Source organism: Rosa rugosa, chromosome 3, assembly GCF_958449725.1.
Source record: "Rosa rugosa chromosome 3, drRosRugo1.1, whole genome shotgun sequence".
NCBI lineage: Eukaryota > Viridiplantae > Streptophyta > Magnoliopsida > Rosales > Rosaceae > Rosa > Rosa rugosa.
The window spans coordinates 3,498,972-3,518,884 of record NC_084822.1 but is presented as its reverse complement, the minus strand read 5'-3'; the positions used below and the strand labels follow the sequence as shown (position 1 = coordinate 3,518,884).

The 19,913-nt window shown below is 40.5% G+C and overlaps 2 protein-coding genes and 1 long non-coding RNA gene across 3 annotated transcripts; 1 reads left to right on the top strand and 2 right to left on the bottom strand.

Moving 5' to 3' along the window:
* Window positions 1-1,887: 1,887 nt before the first annotated feature.
* On the bottom strand, window positions 1,888-3,878 carry LOC133736709 (uncharacterized). The gene is made up of 5 exons (XM_062164305.1): window positions 3,591-3,878; window positions 2,691-2,783; window positions 2,549-2,617; window positions 2,368-2,446; window positions 1,888-2,238 (listed from the first exon to the last, which is right to left on the bottom strand). Exons 1-5 carry the CDS (start codon window positions 3,861-3,863, stop codon window positions 2,234-2,236), a joined length of 519 nt encoding a protein of 172 aa, XP_062020289.1. The 5' UTR covers window positions 3,864-3,878; the 3' UTR covers window positions 1,888-2,233.
* A 609-nt stretch (window positions 3,879-4,487) lies between these two features.
* LOC133736710 (uncharacterized) lies at window positions 4,488-6,564 on the top strand. The gene is made up of 4 exons (XR_009859670.1): window positions 4,488-4,626; window positions 4,734-4,838; window positions 5,070-5,186; window positions 6,255-6,564. It is a non-coding gene; the product is annotated as an uncharacterized LOC133736710 (long non-coding RNA).
* Window positions 6,565-8,045: 1,481 nt separating this feature from the next.
* LOC133736704 (uncharacterized) lies at window positions 8,046-17,453 on the bottom strand. The gene is made up of 3 exons (XM_062164296.1): window positions 17,316-17,453; window positions 16,898-17,177; window positions 8,046-9,556 (listed from the first exon to the last, which is right to left on the bottom strand). Exons 2-3 carry the CDS (start codon window positions 17,034-17,036, stop codon window positions 8,223-8,225), a joined length of 1,473 nt encoding a protein of 490 aa, XP_062020280.1. The 5' UTR covers window positions 17,037-17,177; window positions 17,316-17,453; the 3' UTR covers window positions 8,046-8,222.
* Between the last annotated feature and the right edge of the window lie 2,460 nt (window positions 17,454-19,913).

Genomic DNA, 19,913 nt, shown 5'->3' with positions numbered 1-19,913 from the left:
CGTTGATTGTCCATGCACCGGACGACGAAGAAGAATCGACGGTGAGAAGGTTCGACTGCTCCGGCGAGTTTCAGCGAATTCCGGCGACTCCGGCCACCGATTGGCTTACATGTGGTATGAAACCTCATCTTCTCGTCATGGTCTACATGCCTGTGTGATTATTTTCTGCATTCGATTAGGTTCTGATGATTTTCGTTTTTGGGAATTCTCATCTTCGTCGCGGTTCCTCGACGCCGGCGACTTTTCCAGCTCTTCTCGGCTTACTCCTGGCTTCGTTGCATCTGTAGAAGAAAGCTGACCACGATTGGAGTTGGAAGTCATGAACTTGCTGGGTTGTAGGCATCAAATCCTCAGTCCATCTTCAAACCAGTTTCGGCAGTGTTGGGATATAGATGAGGGCAATATAGGTACACATCTCAACTTCTGAAATCTCTTAGGCTTAGTTTGGGATTGCTGTGCTGTGAGAGGAATCACTTCCGAAGTTGCTGTGAGAGGAAGCACTTCCGAAGTTGCTGTGAGAGGAAACAACTGAGGTGTTTGGTAAACTGTTTTTAAAAGTGCTGTGAGAACAAAAAGCAATTTGTAGGTGTTTGGTAAGTTGCAAGGCAAAAGTGCTTTGGCTGGGTATAATTACCAAAATGGGCATACATGCTAAGATATGCTACTAAAATACTTAATTTTGTTTTTTGATTATGTAACTATACCAAATAAAAAAATTTCTCATGTATTATTCTTGTACCCTTGGTTGGACCGAATAAAAGATTTACTTTAAACTTTTCAATATGCATATTATGTTTTACTATTACACAAAATAAGTCAAGAATATTTGGATTAATTTCCCGACCATAGTGAAAATGAGAACCATTACACAAAATAAATTAAAGTCACTTGAAATTTCCAACTAAATGCTAAGTAGATGCATTCATTAGACTTTGTGCAATTGCATTTCTTAACACCTCCATTTCTTGTCTTCCCGAACCATCTCCATCATGTTCATTATCCTCCATCTCTTCACTAGTCTCTTCACTTGAGTAATTTCCACTTTCATCAAAATCAATATCTCGTTGAGCATATCTGCGTATGTAGTTATGAAGAGCCATAGTAGCAATAACTATCTTAACTAGTTTTTCATAAGGAAAGTGAGGCATATCACGTAAAATACTTCATTTCTTCTTCCATACCCCAAAAGTGCGCTCAATAACACCTCTAAGTGAAGAATGTGCATGATTGAATATTTCTTTATGACCGGTCGGCTCATCACCTCTACGGAAATGTGGAATGTGATACCGCTCACCTTTATATGGTCCTAAATAACCCTTCATTTGTGGATATCCGGCATCCAGAAATTTGATAGATTTCAGAAATTGGAGCCAAATTTTTTGGTAACCGCCAAATCTCACTCAATGGGTGACGAAATTCATTTCGTCTCTATTTTTTATTATTTTTTAATTTCACTGGTTTGAAAATTTATTTCACATTCATCATTTTTATAGCTTATTGCATGTTCTGGCATATATTTCAATTGAAATATCATATATTGCATTTCAAAGTACAAACTGAGAATATTCATAGATAAGCAAAATATGTTTCCAAGTATCAGACATTAATTTACATCCAAAATGTGAAATGTGAAATGTGAAATTCCTAATACACAAATTTGTATCCTTCTCTTGCTCATTTTCATCAATATTACCATCCTCATCACGACGAGGATGGTGTCTTTGGGTCTCGACCTTGTAGCAATAGATTGCAGCCCAAAAAATTTGTCAGCTGTTAATAAGAAGTTGCTGCAAAGCCAAAGAAGTAGAACTGATTTGGGGATGAGAAAGAAAAAAAAATGATATGAACACAGCTAATATATATCACATAAACAAAGAATGAACTTTCTGGACTTCATCATCATCTTCCTCTTTTGCATAGTGAGCCAACATTTTCATCTTTGGAACTATCTATCTACTTGGACTACAATGAACTCAGATAGAGTAATTTAATAATTAAGAGATCTTTGTGTTTCAAATTTGAAATAATTTGACAAGGGATTGGCGTCTACATATATACACATACTAACCAAACAAAACATAACACAAACCATGATTTCAGTCAATACCAAAATAAAACTCTCATTTGAAAAACCATATCAATACCAAAATTCAGTAAATAATGTTTTCCAGTGACAACAACCACCATAATGATATCAGAACAATAGCAGTATTACAATATACACCGGGATCAGCTATACTGCACAACAGTAAGATGCACAAATAAGCCTCCAAAAGGACATGCATTGATTACTTTAAACATGTTGGAATTTCATAACAGAGTCCCAAAGACATATAACTACTTCATACTAGGTAAATCAATGATTACCGTAGTTTGTCATGTAGACAGCAACATTGAATTCCTCAGCAATCTTTATTAAAAGGGAAAGCATATGTGCAAGTTTTTGCTGCAGATAATAATTTGCTTTATGTCATATAAATTATGGATAAAGACATAGAGCATAAGATCTAAGTGAGTATAGGCATTGCAGGGAACCTGTGAAACTGACCTGGCGATCTCCAAGTTCTCCTCTTCCAGTAACATCCACTCGAAAGAGAGAAATCACCGAATCCATAACCTGAAACATGAGCATACTAATCATCCAGGTCATTTTATATTATAAGAGAGGTTTGGATGGCAAAAGTCTTTACCAGAAGTCTTAATGGCTCTTTAGCCATTTTTGCAGCTAGACCAAAAAGCATATTATACTGATACTCATATGTATATGCATGAGCATAAACAATCTTGCAGTCACAGAAAAAGAAAATAAGATGGCTAGTAGCAGTAATTGTATCACTAGTTCAATTGATATAATATAATATATCAATTTCACACTAGTATGCAAAGGTTGAAATATATACATATAAAAGAACCAGTAGCCAAAAAAAAAAACCCAGGTAGCATCATAATCAAAGAAATGAAATCAGAAGGTGAAATAATTGGAGGGACTGGAATTGAATTTGGTACCCAAAATACCACAAATTGACCAAACAATAACAAGCTAGTTGTTTCGACACTTTTCAATTCAATTCCAGTATCTCTGTGTGTGGAAATTTGGTACCCAAAATACCACAAATTGACCAAACAATAACAAGCTAGTTGTTTCGATCTGTTGCTACTTGATCTGCAGGTGACGTATATGGGGAAAATTAAGAACTTTAGAGGAGACAAACAATAACAAGCGCAGTGAATCGAAGCTTGCAACAGCAATATACTGTAAATTTGGGGAAAGATGGAGAAGGAGAGGACGTACAGTGAGTTTGATTCGCGGAAGACACAAACTTTCGACTCAATTTGCTGCTGGGTTTGAGAGAGAGAGAGAGAGAGAGAGAGAGGCGGTGATACAGTGGTTCTTCGTAGGCTTGCGAAGATGTGATTAGGCGAAATTGATGGTTACTCGGTTCCCTCCGCCGCTCATGTCAGTGGGGTTTTTGCCAGATTGTATGACTAGAACAGATCCGGGAAAAAGAATGAACTTCGAATGGGATAATATATGCTGGGAGGAGGAAAAAGAAGGACGATGTGGAGAGTGGTTCTGATGAGGAGCTTACCAAGTACGAAAGGAGGTTGAAGAAGGTCCGGGAATGCTTTGGGTTTGGGGCGTGTGGCGGAGGAGCGACGGAATCGGGTTTTGAAGACACAGGAGAGATCGATCGATGGGAAGAAGGTGTTTTGAGTTTTGACGGTAGAGGAGGCTGGGAAGACTGGAAGAGAGAAGCTGAGAATAATAAAACCCTATCTGGGTCAAGGTTAAAAGATGAGGACATAATTGGAAAAAAGAGTAAAATTTCATTAAATGAATCCTGTTCACTCCGTGTTTCCATGAAGCAGTTTTCCAAAGCTGGTAGTAGGCTGCTTCTCAATTTCAGCTTTGAGGAGAATCAATTCGGACCAAAAGCCGCTTCTACACACTTTACCAAACACCATAGCATTAGCCCAAAAGCAGAATCAGGTTCAAAAGCACCTCCAAAATCAATCCCAAACTGGGCCTTAATCTAAAAGCATCACTTTTGCAACTTGTGGATTATAGCATTGGGAAGTGGGAGATTGGATTATAATCACCAACCTCTTGTTTTACCAAACACCCATCCAACTTAAATTATGGAATAAGCAGCTTAAGCTGCTCTAACCTCGGGGCCAAACTGGGCCTTCGTAAGGCCACTTTAAGGTTCAAAACCATCAGTTTGTTTTTGAATCATACCAATTTTGCCCTCAACTCTACCTCTAACCTCTCTCTCTTTTCTTCGATAGAACTGATCTTTTCAAAAACAGATCGCGTTCTCTCTCTCTCTCTCTACTTTTACTGGAAGGACTATCCATCTCCACCGGTACACCATTCCGTCTCCGTCTCCGCCGGCATGACTGTGAGTCTCCACCGGCACACCATCCCGTCTTCGCCGGCATCCAATTGCTGGAAGGATCGCGTCTCCGCCGGCGCACCGTCCTGTTTCTACCGCAGCGAAGAATCATTTCTAGGCAACAATCTCGAAGCCCGACGAAGGCTGTGGTATCAGGCGCCTTTAATCTCAACAAAGCTCCACTGAGTATCTCCGGCAACGATCTGATTGGCTTCTTTCCGCTGAATAGGTACGGTGATGTAAATTTTGTGTTCAATTTTGATTAGTGATTTTTGATAATGGAGATGAAATTAGGTTTTTGTATTGATTTTGATTGGGATTTACGGTGAGTGGCAGGTGGAGATGGCGAAGGTGCTTGTGGAGATGAGGCAAATTCACCAGTTCAAACATTAGGCGGAGCTTGGCGTTGATGATGAGGAAAAGAAAGTGTTCTTTGATCAGGTTAGGAGTTTTTTGGTCCTTTCTTTGTGTAGAATGTTTTGCTTATTTGGTGGTTGGGATCTGAGATTGGATTTTGGTGTGAAGAAGTGGAGGCATTGGATCAAAGTGATAGTTTGGTGTTTGTTTTGATAGAGTTGGACTTAAATTTTTGTTGAATAAGATCAAATCCATGTAGAACAATGCATGTGTTAAGACAAATAGGGACTTTTTCTGATTGCAAATTCATTACAGGTGACTCCGCTCAATTCAAGCTGTCTAGGGGTTTTGGCATCATATATCAAAACTGCTTGAGAACTGTTAGCAGATTCAAAAGCTGGCAAGAATCCATTTGATGGTTTTACACCTTCCGTATGTCAATACAGGCCTCATTAGAATCATATCAATTATATGTTCTCCAAAGCTAGTTTAGCACCTGCACATCTCATACCTATATATATATATATATATATATATATATATATATATATATATATATAACCTGGACATCTCATACCTCTATATATACATATATCTGTGTGTGTGTTCGCATCGAATCAAGTTGATATATTTGGGTTAAAAACATCCATCCACATGATTTCACTTGATGACCAATTTATCATAGGCTGACTTTTACACTCTTTATCTAAGTGGTAATGGAGAATAACAATGCAACATTTCTTTTTCATGTTCCCTGAGAATGAAACTTGATATATTAGCACTCATTTTTCAGGTTCCAACCGGTGGAATGTCGACTTTTAGTGATGATAACTTGCTTCTGTTTTTATTTTAATTGATTTCAAGTCAGTAGCTCTTTATAATTGTTATAGTGGCTTTTCAACACAGTGATAGTAGTTTCTTATCCTTATGCTAGTATCTTTTCATGCTGATGTCTGTAGCTTTGTTGTTTTCATTTTGATTGATTTCAAGCCAGTAGCTTTCTATAACTGTTATAGTGGCTTTTCAACATAGGGACAGTGGCTTTCTATCTTTATTTTAGTATCTTTTTAATCTGATGTCAGTAACTTTTTTGTTTTCATTTTGATTGATTTCAAGTGGTCTTTTGTCAATAGCTTATGAAACTGAAAAGCATGATTTTGAATGAAATTCAATTTTATTTTTGTTGTGATTTCGTATCTCTAACATTTCTTGTTTGGGATTTGTGTTACACTACCAACATGGATAATTAGCTGGCTTGGTGTAATTAGTATCTATGTCAGTAGCTTTTCATTACTGATCTAGTAGTTTTGTACATGTGTCATAGTAGCTTTATGTATCTATGTTATTAGATTTTTAGATTGCTTGTTTTTTATTATATAGTTGATAAAAAGTGCCACTTTTGTAGTGCAGCAACACGCTGCTGTTTGTTTTTTGCATTTCAAATACTAATATTTTGTTTTATCATTGTTCTTGCATAATTCTTTTCCTTTCCATTTGCAGTGATAGATTCCAAAGATCATGTAAATTTGAGTAGTGCCTCCTTTGACCAAGAGATGATTCAGCCAACCAAGAAGTATTGAAATGAAGTCTCGTGTTGAAGGTGGCAGAATTATGTCTATGAGTTTAGAGCGTCACCATTGAAAAATGACAGTAGCATTACAACATTGACAGTAGCTTTATGTAACTATTGTACTAGATTTTCACAGCTATGGTAGTGGCTTTTTACAACTATGGAAGTAGCTTTTTACATAGTTATATCATTGTTGAATCCTGCATATTTTGTGTATCATTGAATATGTTTTATGTTCTCTATTACAGTAGCATTTTTATTTTGGTTGTATTTTTTAAATTTCCATAGCTTCGTAGTTTTTTAGAATATTTTTTTCAGTCTCTGAGAAAAGCTTTTGTTCTACTTGGTAGTAGTTTTTGTTCTGTTTGGTTACTGTTTTTGTTACTGGTGAGAGTAACTTTCTAGTATTAGTGACAGTAGTGTTTGTTGCTGGTGACCAGTAGCTTTTGATGTTAGTGACAGTAGCGTTTGTTGCTGGTTACAGTAGTTTTTAGTGTTGGTGACAGTAGTTTTTGTTAGTGAAGATAGTAGCTTTTGGTTTTGGGGAGCATAGGTTTTATTGGTAATAGTAGCTTTTGTTGTTGGTGACAGTAGCTTTTGTGACATCGCCGGAGGTTGCCGGAAATTTCACCAGAGTAGCTTTTGTTGCTAGCGACAGTAGCTTTTATTGCTAGGAACAGTAGCTTTTGTGGTTGCCGGAGTTGGCCGGAGACCCGCCGGAGTTCACCGGAAGTTGGCCGGAGGTCGGCCGAAGTTGACCGGAGACCTCGCCGGAGATGAGAGAGAGAATGAATGTTGATTTTGTACTCTAGTGGCATTTATGTAAATATATTGATTTTTAATATCCAAAATATATCATCTTTTTTAATCTAGTGGCCTTATGAAGGAAAAAACTAGTTTGTGGCCTTATGGCTAAAAAAACATTCTAAAATGCACTTATATGTAATTAACCCAAATAAATATTGGCTCTGTTTAGCCTTTTACAGAGTTGGGAGCTACCTCTACCAAACAAACAGGGCTTTATATTTCAAATAAACAAACCTTTTCAGTTATGTGAAGGACAAATTCTTCCTTGGAGAAATCGTTCGGATTCCAATATATATCCAACCTGTAAAATAAAAATAAAAAATTCTTATAAAAAAAAAACTAATAAGAATAACCAAAAGAAAAGCAATTGCTGAAAAGGAAAAAGCATATTTTCCATTTCAGGCCATATTTGTAGAGTTTACAGGCACACTGGGCGACGTCTTAAACCATTTGCGTATCAGAGAAGAAAATGAAAACCACATTTTTGACTGGTTTGGTTTACCTTGCCTCAATAAGCGACAACTCCAACGGTAGCTGTGCCTCACCGTCCTTCGTCCTCAGGTCAATACGAGCGTGTTTCTTCAGCAACGCCTCCACGCACCGCAATGCGTGAGACTCCACCGCCGTGTGTAGCGGCGTTTTCCCGGCCTCATCTAACTCGTTCACGAGTGGTGTCGCTCCGAGCTGTCCGCCGAGAAGCACCGAGGCGCACTCTACCGAGTCAAAGTTGCAGCAGAGATGCAGGAGCTTCAACGCGGTCGCTAGGTCTAACGCCCGGCCGCCGAGTCGCTTCGACTGAGCCACGAGCTCGACCTTGCTGTCGAGGTAGACGGCATTGATCATTGTTACGATCCCCGGGATCGTAACCGTGAAACGACATCATTACAAAAGGGAAATAAAGGAAAACTAAGAGAAACAAATGAAATGAACTGATTCAATAATTCTTCGATGATCCATTACAAGTTCTAATGACTATTTAAGCTGAAACAAAGCATCTAGAAGTATTGGACTCATGTAACAAAAGGCCCAAATAAGCCCATACAACAACGATAGCCCATGTAAGAATATAGAATCATAACATTTCCACTTGCTCAAAGAACAAGCTTGACCTCAAGCCTGAAATGTCTTCCAACTTCCAACAAGTGACATTGTACTTGTGGAATTCGATGGCTCATACCAGTGATCTTAGCAATACATGTTAAAGGCTGATCATTGTTGTACCCGTCAACCTCAATACTGAGCTGAACAAATGATGCAGCAATGATACTCATTGCATGTGTGACTGATATCAGCAGTGCACCCAGAATCAGAAAGGCGACAATTGAAAAGGTCCTCCATGCAAATAGACAAGCATGAGAGGCTTGATCTATGTCAGTTAGTACCTTAACTGGTCTCCCTGCTTCATCATCCAAGTCACTACCCAAGCTAGTGTCAATTACCATAGCTTTGAGTTGCATCTCTTTTGTTTTTGTTACAGATCCATTAATGCAGCTTTCTTCATAAATCTGTTTAGTATCCAATTGATAATCCACCAGAGTCTCCATTTGACTCTTAATGTCAAAGACTTGAGCCAATTCCTTGAGGTACTTCATGATCCTTGACTTGTAATACCAGAATAATTGATCATGAGCTCCACCTAGGACCAATGCACTGATAAAAATTGCAAGCACTCCAAGTAGTTCAATATCTCCAATAAGAATATTGTCTTTAGGTTGATCATACATAGTCCACAAATAATCACCAAAAATGATCATCAGTACATGCCAAATATCATATTTGGACCCATAAGTAGTGTTGCCAAAGACACAAGGAGGCAAGCAATTCAGAAGTGAAACCCTCTCAAGAGTATAATCATCATCACTATCATAATAATGATATAGCCCAAGAGCTTTGAGTATTATGGCCAATAACAAAGTAAGCCCCTGTACGCATATCACTGACAACCCAAACCATTTGCAGATGTACAAGTTTGACCTTACAAATGCTTTGAATTGATCATGACATAGATAAATCTTCTTGCAAGACTGATCAAGCTCACCATTTTTAATGCAGCCACTACAATCTTTCCCAAGAGACGATGCAAGAGCTGCAATTAAATTCTCATCTCTTTCCACATTATTTAGAAGCACGGTAGAAGCAAGAAACTCCCGAATATTACTAATGTCTATATCATCGGTTGACATCGGTGCAACTGATCCACCTAACAAAAATTGTAGCCATGCATATTGTTGTTTTATCAATGATATTCTGGACAATAAAATGGCAACGACCACATCCACGATAATTCTAGACCAAACAGTAAAAACATAAAAGAGGTATAACTTCAATGCTGCTATACCAAGAACAACCTGATATCCTTGAACCTTTTTCCAATTAATTGCCCCTTCCAATTCACACGGACTCTTTGGATAGACATCTGCTTGCTCTGATAATGGATCACAATTAATCGCAAGTGTTTGGCTCCAGTTTTTCTTGAGCTGGTCAACAGTCTCTTTTCTTGCGTGGGCGTGCCAGCACCATTCGGGTGCGGTCGTCGGGGGTGTCCCTTGACCTGACTTCTATCGAGCGACTGTAGACGAGGAGAGCACCAACCTCGTCGTGGGGGTCTTCTTTCCCTCGTGGTGAGGACTTTATCTTGTGTTACCAAGTCGATACTCAACGTTGTAGGTCGAGCAGAGCGAAATCACCGGGAAGTATAGAGAACTTGCCAAAGCGTGACTTTAGCTTAGCTGGTTTGCGAGGGCGTTAACCTTGCTTGGCTGGTTCCGTAACCGTTGTGGTCGCGGTACTACAGTCGGCTCCTGAGGAGACTAGGACCGAAGCACTTTGACAGAGGGTTTGGTGGCACTGAAAGTCAGCTTCTGAGAAGATTAGGACTAGGAGTGTGATCACCGATAAGAGAAATAGAAGGAGAGGAGTTGCTCTTAGAGAGGTTGCTCTAGAGAGAACTTAGATCATCTTAGAGATGTTTTGATGAATTGTGTTGTTGTGTTCTTTTGTTACTTGTTGTAGCCTCTATATATAGGCTACCAAGCAACACTATTTGGCCTTAAACAACTCATAATGGGTTAGGTTTTAGCACTTAAACATTAATGGAATGTTAGGTTTAAGCACTTAAAACACTAATGGAATGTTAGGTTTAAGCACTTACACACTAATGAAATGTTAGGTTTAAGCAATTACTGCTCCAATTTTTCTGCAGCTATATCTCCACCAAGAACTCAAAATGGGCCTTCGACCTCTTCACATCAAATGATCCACAATGAGTGTAGAACATTCTGGCAAATTTTCAGAGCTTTATTCCATTTGGTTGGGCCGGAAACGCTGCTGGACCTCTTACAGGTCCAGTTTTCCAGTTTTGCTTCTGCAGAAAATTGGATTGATTGTTTGAAGGCCTTCCACTCAATACTACCTCTGGCACTCTTCATAAGAAATGATCCTTGGGCTGTCTAGAATGGATTTGCAGAGTTTCAGCTCATTTCGAGTTCATTTGGTCAGTCTACCACCCCTCCTTCCTTGTTTAGCTCGGTTTCTCCTAGCCGAAGTAGGAAAATGTGCTAAAGTTGACTTTTCATTTCCATGCTTCCATCATTTCCTTTTCTTGCAGCTCGCATAATCTTCCATAGTAGGCTTTATTTAGCCTCTAAATAATATATTTCGAACTTGTCGACAATATATAGCTTGAGCCACTGACTTTGGCTCAATTTCTCCAAGACACGCCTTGTCAGGCCAAAATGCTCATTTTGGGTCCAAACATTGCCCCCCAGACCTCGAAGTCAAAGGTCTCTGTCTTGACTGAAGAGGTCTTGAATCAGCACTGCTCTTATAATGTTGTTGCTCCAAAAGCCACTTTTATTGGCTTGACTGAAATTACTTGACTGATTCCATATAGGCCTCTAAATAGGCCATTGCCCCCCATGTATCTGATGTCTGGTATGCAGTGAATTGACGAAACTTGGGCACGTTGTAGGAGATCAGTACTTTAGCGTGCCCCCCATGCGAAGGAGACTGCTTTTGATCGCGAATGAGGATCCTTCTCTTCCTTGGTGGTAGCTTCGCCATGTGTATAGCAGCAAGTATCTGCCTTGTTCGCTGGCTCTTTGTTGAGAATGCGATTGCTGCAGAAGAAGCCCAACTTGATGAACCTTTGGCTGCTTCTGAAGAAATGGGCCGCAACCTGGCCCGTGTCAGAGAACGGGCCACTCAGGCCGAAGCTGGTGCCATTGTGGCGGACCTCAGCGTGGAGGAACTTTGCTTGAAAATTGAGCTTCACGGGCCAATCTCTGTAGGCTTCCTCAAAAACTGTTCGGTTTCCTCACGTGCTACTAGTCCCTTTTTCCCGAGATTTGAAATCACTAATCTCGGTTTACTAACATCAGTTTGACTCTTTAACCATCCATCCAAGGGTGGAGATTTGCCTGAAGTCCCTATAAATAGTGTATTTTGGGCAGGGAATACTCACAACAAATCTTCTGAAACATTCAAGAAATGGCCTTTCAGTCTTTGCTTCTTCTTTTTTTTCCTTCTTCACAAATCTTCCCCTCATGAAATAGCCTTTAGCCTCTAAATTTTAGGCTTTATGGCGTAATCTTAAGCCTAGGTTAGGCCTTATGGCGTAATCTTAGGCAACCCCGTGTTTTTTACCTTTGAAAGCCTGGATGGAATGTATAGGCTTTCAGGGGAAAAGAAGTACGGGGAGCTCCATTAGTGTGGGATCTCCGGTCATGTGAGATCATTTTTTTAGAAAATCCCATACGTGGAGCGAAACGGGGAAAGGGAGGAAGGCCACTTTGTGGTTCGTCTTTCCTCCTCTGTTTCCTTCCTTCTGGACCCGGCCCGTGTTGTGCCCTCCAGATGGAAGGGGCTTTGGTTCTCACCTCCTTCTCCCCCTCTCTCTTTTTGACAGAATCTTGGAGGGATGAGAAGGGATGGACTCTTTGAAGGAATGGGTTCAAGCTACAGAATGGTTGTTCCCATACTTCACGTCCAACTAATGGTGGTTACCAAGGCTAAAGGGGGTGCAGAGACTCAAGCCGATATTCGGTTCCTTCACTCTCTGCCCCTCCTTGAGATAATGGCGCGGCTCAAGCCGACGTTGGGTTTCTTAGCAGCTTCCCTGTAAAGGGGCGCGAGGGCTCCGTTCCTCTTCTTTTTCCTTCCCTGAAGTCTGCCCCTCCTTGGGATAATGGCTCGGCTCAACCCGACGTTGGATTCCATAGCTGCTTCCACTTGAGGAAAGATTCAAAAGATATCCGAAGATTCCTGTTTTGTATTTTAGCCACCTTTGGCTTTGTAATGAATGTACTGCTTTTGGCCGCAAAGCCACTTTTTGAATACAATAATGTTTTCTTATCCTGATATTCAAATATCCGTAAGAAACCAATAATTGTGTCTCGCAAGGCCCCGAATATAGGCCCCCATAGTTGTATATTGAAAATAACATAAACTTTTAAAATATGCTCTGCGTCAAAAAGAGCCTTGCGGCGAGGTTTTTGAGGACATATGTATCTTTTGGATCCACTTGCTGGCCCCAAATCAAAACTCTTGGTTTTATCTTCTTAATGGGTCTTTAACTTCGCAGTAACTAGCTGTTGAAAACTCCACCGTGAGAAGATAATATTGAAAATGGAACAGTTACCTCCTCGAAAACCGTTCAGTTCCCCCACGCGCCAATAATCCCTTCTTTTCCGAGATTTAGGGCAACTTTAATTAAGATTTACTGACATCGATTTGACTCCTCTTTGACCGTCCATCCAAGGGTGGATATTTGCATGCCTATATCTTCCTCCACATTATAAACCCAAAGTTCCAATCCCAAAATCATTTCATCAATTCGAATATTTCTAACAGCAATCTTTCTTAATTACTCATCATCATCACTCTTCAATTCTCGCATTCTCTCAATCCATCACCAATGGAACCACAAACACAGCAACCAACCGAGGATGGAGGAAGCAACAAAGCAGCCGGGAGTAGTGCTAACATGCTTTATAAGCGGAGTAGGTGGACTCCCACTACAGATCAGATAAGAATCCTCAAGGAGCTTTTCTACAATAAGGGAGTTAGGTCCCCAACTGTAGAGCAGGTTGAGAGGATCTATCTCCAGCTGAAATGGTACGGCAAGATCGAGTTCAATAACGTCTATTTTTGGTTCGTGAACCAAAAAGCTCGGGAGAAGCAGAAGAAGAAGTCCACTTCGGATGTTCATGCGCCCATGCAAAGATCAGGGCTTGTTGGTGATGACAATGTTGCCAATTCATCTGCACCTGCTTCTGCTTCTTCTGCTGGTGTGATGATTGCTGTTAACGGGCAGATGGGGAACTACGGTGGTTATGGATCTATGAACATGGAGATTGAAACCCTTCCTCTGTTCCCCATGCATGGTGAGGACATCTTTGGCAACATGAAGACTACTTCCGATGGAGGTGGCGGTCACGGTGGTGGCTCTCACATTTCCCTTGAGCTCAGCCTTTCCTGCGAGGGCAAAGCTGGAAAAAGTTTCCGGAGCCGCTGACTCGGCTTAGTAGCTTTGTAGGAACACTTAGAATTGTCCCCTAAGAGTTGTATTTATGTTTTTTTTTTTTTTTTTTTTTAATATAGTAGCTGAATTCAATAAGACAAGGTGAATCAATGTTTAGACATGCGGCCCAAGTATAGTCGCCTAGACACAAATTTTCTTTCAAATCCTTTGGGCAACCTTACTGAAATGGCCAAGTGGGGGAGGGCGAACAAGAGAGGCAGAATCCATTTTAGCATGAGCTACTCCCACATAATGGTTTAGGCCCATTTGCACGCACTTCTGGATTCAAGAACCTGTCATGAACGTTGTCCCCTTTCTAGACACCATTTCACATAGGCTATACTTACTAAGATGAGAAATGTCATAAGTGTGAAGACAGTTCAACAAGTGTTAATAAAAGCCGCCCTTAACCTTAAGAGACCTGAACTAGGCATCAATAAGGAGTTTAGGCCAATATTAACAAAAGAGACTTCACCTATTCCGTTATGATTCACAACCCCTTACCAAATTCAACTTTTTTTTTTTTTTTTTTTTTTTTTTTTATATATAAATGACGAAAAATAAAAGTGAAAACTGAAAATTGACAGGAAATTAAAAACAAAGAAAGAAGTTAGCAACACTATGTTTAGCTAACCTCCAGAAGGCCACGGGGGAGGCCATCTATGCTTCACTCCAAGCTCAGATGCGTAAAAATTTATAGCATGAAAACCCCCCTTGTGAGAGCTTGAAGGAAAGCAACAAAGATACTTCGCGTGCCAAAATTGGAAGAAATTTAGCTCGTAGAAGGAGTAATCTTGCCCCCCAAGTATCTTTGTTGGCATAGAATTAGCCACAGATTGGCCATTATAGACGACCACTTGTTGGTTTGAATTCTCATGATCAAGAGCCTCAAAAACGACAATTTGGTCGCCTAGATCATATTTAATCACCGCTTGGCTATTAGAATTTTTAAGAAATTCATTTTGGTGATCAACAGAATGAACATGAGCTCCATCTTGCCCCCCAAGAATCTGATCAGTAGCCACATATATGGCTGGGTCAGTGGAGAATTCAGATATTTGTTCAGAGACAACTTTATTGTCAGAAGAACAATCTTGTGGATCATCTTCTCCAAAAGCAGCCTCTGTGTAAGGCTGTGATTCTCCAGTGAGGCGTTTAGGTTTATCGCCATCTGTAGGCAATTCAACCTCAGAAACCACCTCTTCGCGAGCAGATTCTTGACTTTTCAATTCTCCTTGCTGTGAACCGACTTGGGTAGCCAAGATGGAACCCTCCTTGCGCAAGGTTGTGAACTCAGATGTTATGTTTGCGGCAGGTTGGGCAGTCTGTTTGTCTCTGCTCGAGAAAAGCTTTTGTGACTGCTCTTTAGCTTTCTGAGCATTCTGATTCATTCGCTGCTCCAACTCGCGAATTCGTTGTTCCCTTTTCGAGATCGAAGCTACCAGATGCTTCCCATAATTTTCACTATGCACTGTAAGGATGCGAAGCCTTTCATCCAGGCTAGCATCTGGTGGAATGATGAGTGGTTCGAACTCGTCATCAATGTCAATATTGCCAATGGTGGCAACATTGGCCATCTTGTCACTTTAGGAATTTCTTTTGGTAAAGATTTTCCCCTGGCATCCCAATGATGGCGAACACAAAAAGACTCTAGTGTTGTCCCACTGGGCATGCCAAAATGTTTGTTTTGAAGTCCGGTGGTTGAATGTGCTTCAAGAGAAAAATTTCTGATGTAGTCCCACTGGGCGTGCCAAATGTTTGGCTCCAGTTTTTCTTGAGCTGGTCAACAGTCTCTTTTCTTGCGTGGGCGTGCCAGCACCGTTCGGGTGCGGTCGTCGGGGGTGTCCCTTGACCTGACTTCTATCGAGCGACTGTAGACGAGGAGAGCACCAACCTCGTCGTGGGGGTCTTCTTTCCCTCGTGGTGAGGACTTTATCTTGTGTTACCAAGTCGATACTCAACGTTGTAGGTCGAGCAGAGCGAAATCACAGGGAAGTATAGAGAACTTGCCAAAGCGTGACTTTAGCTTAGCTGGTTTGCGAGGGCGTTACCCTTGCTTGGCTGGTTCCGTAACCGTTGTGGTCGCGGTACTACAGTCGGCTCCTGAGGAGACTAGGACCGAAGCACTTTGACAGAGGGTTTGGTGGCACTGAAAGTCGGCTTCTGAGAAGACTAGGACTAGGAGTGTGATCACCGATAAGAGAAATAGAAGGAGAGGAGTTGCTCTTAGAGAGGTTGCTCTAGAGAGAACTTAGATCATCTTAGAGATGTTTTGATGAATTGTGTTGTTGTGTTCTTTTGTTACTTGTTGTAGCCTCTATATATAGGCTACCAAGCAACACTATTTGGCCTTAAACAACTCATAATGGGTTAGGTTTTAGCACTTAAACATTAATGGAATGTTAGGTTTAAGCACTTAAAACACTAATGGAATGTTAGGTTTAAGCACTTAAACACTAATGGAATGTTAGGTTTAAGCACTTAAACACTAATGGAATGTTAGGTTTAAGCACTTACTGCTCCAATTTTTCTGCAGCTATATCTCCACCAAGAACTCAAAATGGGCATTCGACCTCTTCACATCAAATGATCCACAATGAGTGTAGAACATTGTGGCAAATTTTCAGAGCTTTCTTCCATTTGGTTGGGCCGGAAACGCTGCTGGACCTCTTACAGGTCCAGTTTTCCAGTTTTGCTTCTGCAGAAAATTGGACTGATTGTTTGAAGTCCTTCCACTCAAAACTACCTCTGGAACTCTTCATAAGAAATGATCCTTGGGCTGTCTAGAATGGATTTGCAGAGTTTCAGCTCATTTCGAGTTCATTTGGTCAGTCTGCTACCCCTCCTTCCTTGTTTAGCTCGGTTTCTCCTAGCCGAAGTAGGAAAATGTGCTAAAGTTGACTTTTCATTTCCATGCTTCCATCATTTCCTTTTCTTGCAGCTCGCATAATCTTCCATAGTAGGCTTTATTTAGCCTCTAAATAATATATTTCGAACTTGTCGACAATATATAGCTTTAGCCACTGACTTTGGCTCAATTTCTCCAAGACACGCCTTGTCAGGCCAAAATGCTCATTTTGGGTCCAAACAGCAAGAACGCACAAAAATGTAGCAGAAGTAGTTTCATTGTGTATAATGATTTGTGAAAACAATTGCAACCACATAGACAAGTTCAGAAGTAGAAAACCAACAACAATATCATATTGGCTTATGTAACTCTGAGAAGCTGAAATAACATTTTCATACCTACAAGGAGACCGCTCAGTATTATTTTCGAGAAAACCAGGGTCTGAGATGTACTGAACCAGTGAAGATCCTCTTTCAATGAATTTGTAAGATGCATCCAAGTTAGATTTGTAAGGTGCATCCAAGTTAGACAAAACATATCCCAAGCACTTCTGATCTAGCTTCATACTGTTTTCAAGAAAAACCACATGTAGCTCTTTCTCCACACTACTACATTTTCCAATCATGGTCTCCAAATTCATATTTATGGCATCCAAAAACCACTTCTCTGGCACCTCAACTATACCAAATGGACAATTCTTAAAAACTAAAGCAGTGCATATATTAATAACAGTCACAAACATATCTTCTTCATTCAAAACAGTAGACGCAACTTTAGCATGACTATCATCATACCTTCCAAGGCTAGGCTGCTTACCTATGTATCTCAAGTAGAAAGCAATCAGTGGTTGAATGAAAATTCTGTGGAAATCACATCTATGGTCATCAACCTTGAAATCATCAAGAAGCTTAGTGCAGCCCATAATGAGAATATCATTATGCTTACTACCAGGTGTAGTTGGAACAGGCACAATATATAGCTTCAAGACTGGATAGATGTTTCAAAACCTTAGTTTGCTTTGCAGATCCCACCAAAGAATGTTGAGTCCCACCAACTGAAACGAAGGGTTCATTTGTTGATTTCTGACGCTCTCTCAAAAATGAACATGCTGCTTGCACCAAAGAAGCATAACGTTGTGGTAAGAAGTTCTTAAATGCAGTTGATATACTCTGGCCAGCAGAAACATTGCTCAGACAATCAATAAGCCATAGTGCAGCATTTCCCACTAAGGAATCCGAAGATGGTTCAGTACCCTGCTCCAAACTATCCATTTTGGATGACTCCCTATCATCTGCCATGACTACATTCCTCTCTCCCCCATCAGTTTCAATGAGAACAGGAATAGAAGAAGACAAGAGTTCAGTTGACATGAGAGAAACATCAACAATTTCATGATGAGTAGCGAGTCCTCCACCTTTGTTTCGAATGTTCATAGGAGCAACAATGGTCGTTCCTGCATTACACAACCCATCTGATAGCGGGACTTTATCAAACATGCAAAGTGCATGGTATTCTCTACTGTTCCCACACAAACTACGTCCTTGACCATCTTGCTTAACAATAACACTCTCATGCTCATTGAACCCTCTACCATCTCCACTATTCACCTCTGCCCTCTTATCAGAACTCTCTCCCTTCCCAATATCTAACTTCTCATCAATACCATTTAATATAGCATCACACACAAAACCCACAACATGACTCATACTAGTATTATCATTAAATCCCAATATGACATCACTGTGAGACAAATTCAAGCCACTAACCACAGAGGTTTTACGAATGATACCATTTTCAGCAGGAATAAGTGGTGATGAAGCCTCAGTTGCAGCCAGAATCAATTTGGGTGTTGACGGCGGCGGGGGAGAGCTAGAATTCAGCGGGTTATCAACTTGGCTTGCCGGAGATTGCGATGAACCCCATAACAACCGTAGCTCCTCCTTGAATTCAGAAATGAAGGTATCCATCGACCTCTTCAAAGATTTTTGCATCTCACACAGCTTAGCATCTTTGTGTTCTTTGTGATCTTGTAATTCGCCTGAACTTCGTGGTGGTGATTGTGGTTTTGGATCTGCAATTGTATGTGGTTGCTCACAAGCGGGAGGTGGAGGAGTAGAATGGTAAATAGGTGTTGTAGTCATGGATTTGGTGGAGATGGACTGAGAATGAAGGTCATAAGATTGGCTTTGTGAAATTGGAGGAGATATCCATGGATTTGGGTTAGAATGAGGGATTGATGAACTTCGAGGAGTGATGGTGAGCGGCTGTTGAGCAGTAGGATAAATGGATTGCAATTGAGGAGAAGGGCTGAACTGTGCGTGAGTCTGAGAAACACAGGGAAATTGATGAGGGAAAACATACCCATTAATGATTGTTTGGGAAGGTGGTGGTGAGTAACTCGGTTGGAATGGAAATTGAGGAGGAGGTGGTGGGTAGCTAGGGCTACCGTGAGGGTGAGACGCATATGTGCGGTAACAAGCGCCGGAAATCCCACCGCAGTGCACCGCCGGACTCACCGGAAACAGGCCCAGTTGCGGGCTCTGATACCAGTTGTTACGATCCCCGGGATCGTAACCGTGAAACGACATCATTGCAAAAGGGAAAGAAAGGAAAACTAAGAGAAACAAATGAAATGAACTGATTCAATAATTCTTCGATGATCCATTACAAGTTCTAATGACTATTTAAGCTGAAACAAAGCATCTAAAAGTATTGGACTCATGTAACAAAAGGCCCAAATAAGCCCATACAACAACGATAGCCCATGTAAGAATATAGAATCATAACAATCAGACTCGTCTCGGCCTCGACCGAGTCGATTGGGTCTTCACTCGCCTCGTGTCGGAGGTCACAGGCGGAACTCGGATTTGACTCGGACCGCTCCTGCGATTATCGTGAAAAAAAACACATGAAAATTGAACAATATTGGAAAGAAATGCAGTTCAAAAATAAGAAAAATGCACACGACGAACCGGAACCATCTGCAAGTTCGAGCTCCGAAGCCTCAATGAAATGTAGAACAGATCTACAGAGGCTAGGTTAAATTGCAAGAGGCTAAGAAAATATAACTACGTTCAGCTGAAACCCTAGATCTCTCTCTCTCTTCCGCCGAGTCTCTCTCTCAGTGGCGTAGCTAGAAATCTTAGTTAGGAGGGTCAAAATTTAAATTATAATATTAAACAAGCATAAACTTCATCAAATAATATAAAAATTATAAATCATCACAATACTTAAAAATAACAAGTCTATCTAAAATAATTATAGTTGTCCACGACGATTACTCATTTCTGAAATATCATCATTTGATCATTTGATGTATTTCTTATTTGAGGAGCTTTGGGTGGTGTCAACTGTTCTGTTGCTTTTCTCTTATAATACCTCTCTAAAAAGGCTTTCATATTCCAAATTTTCAAT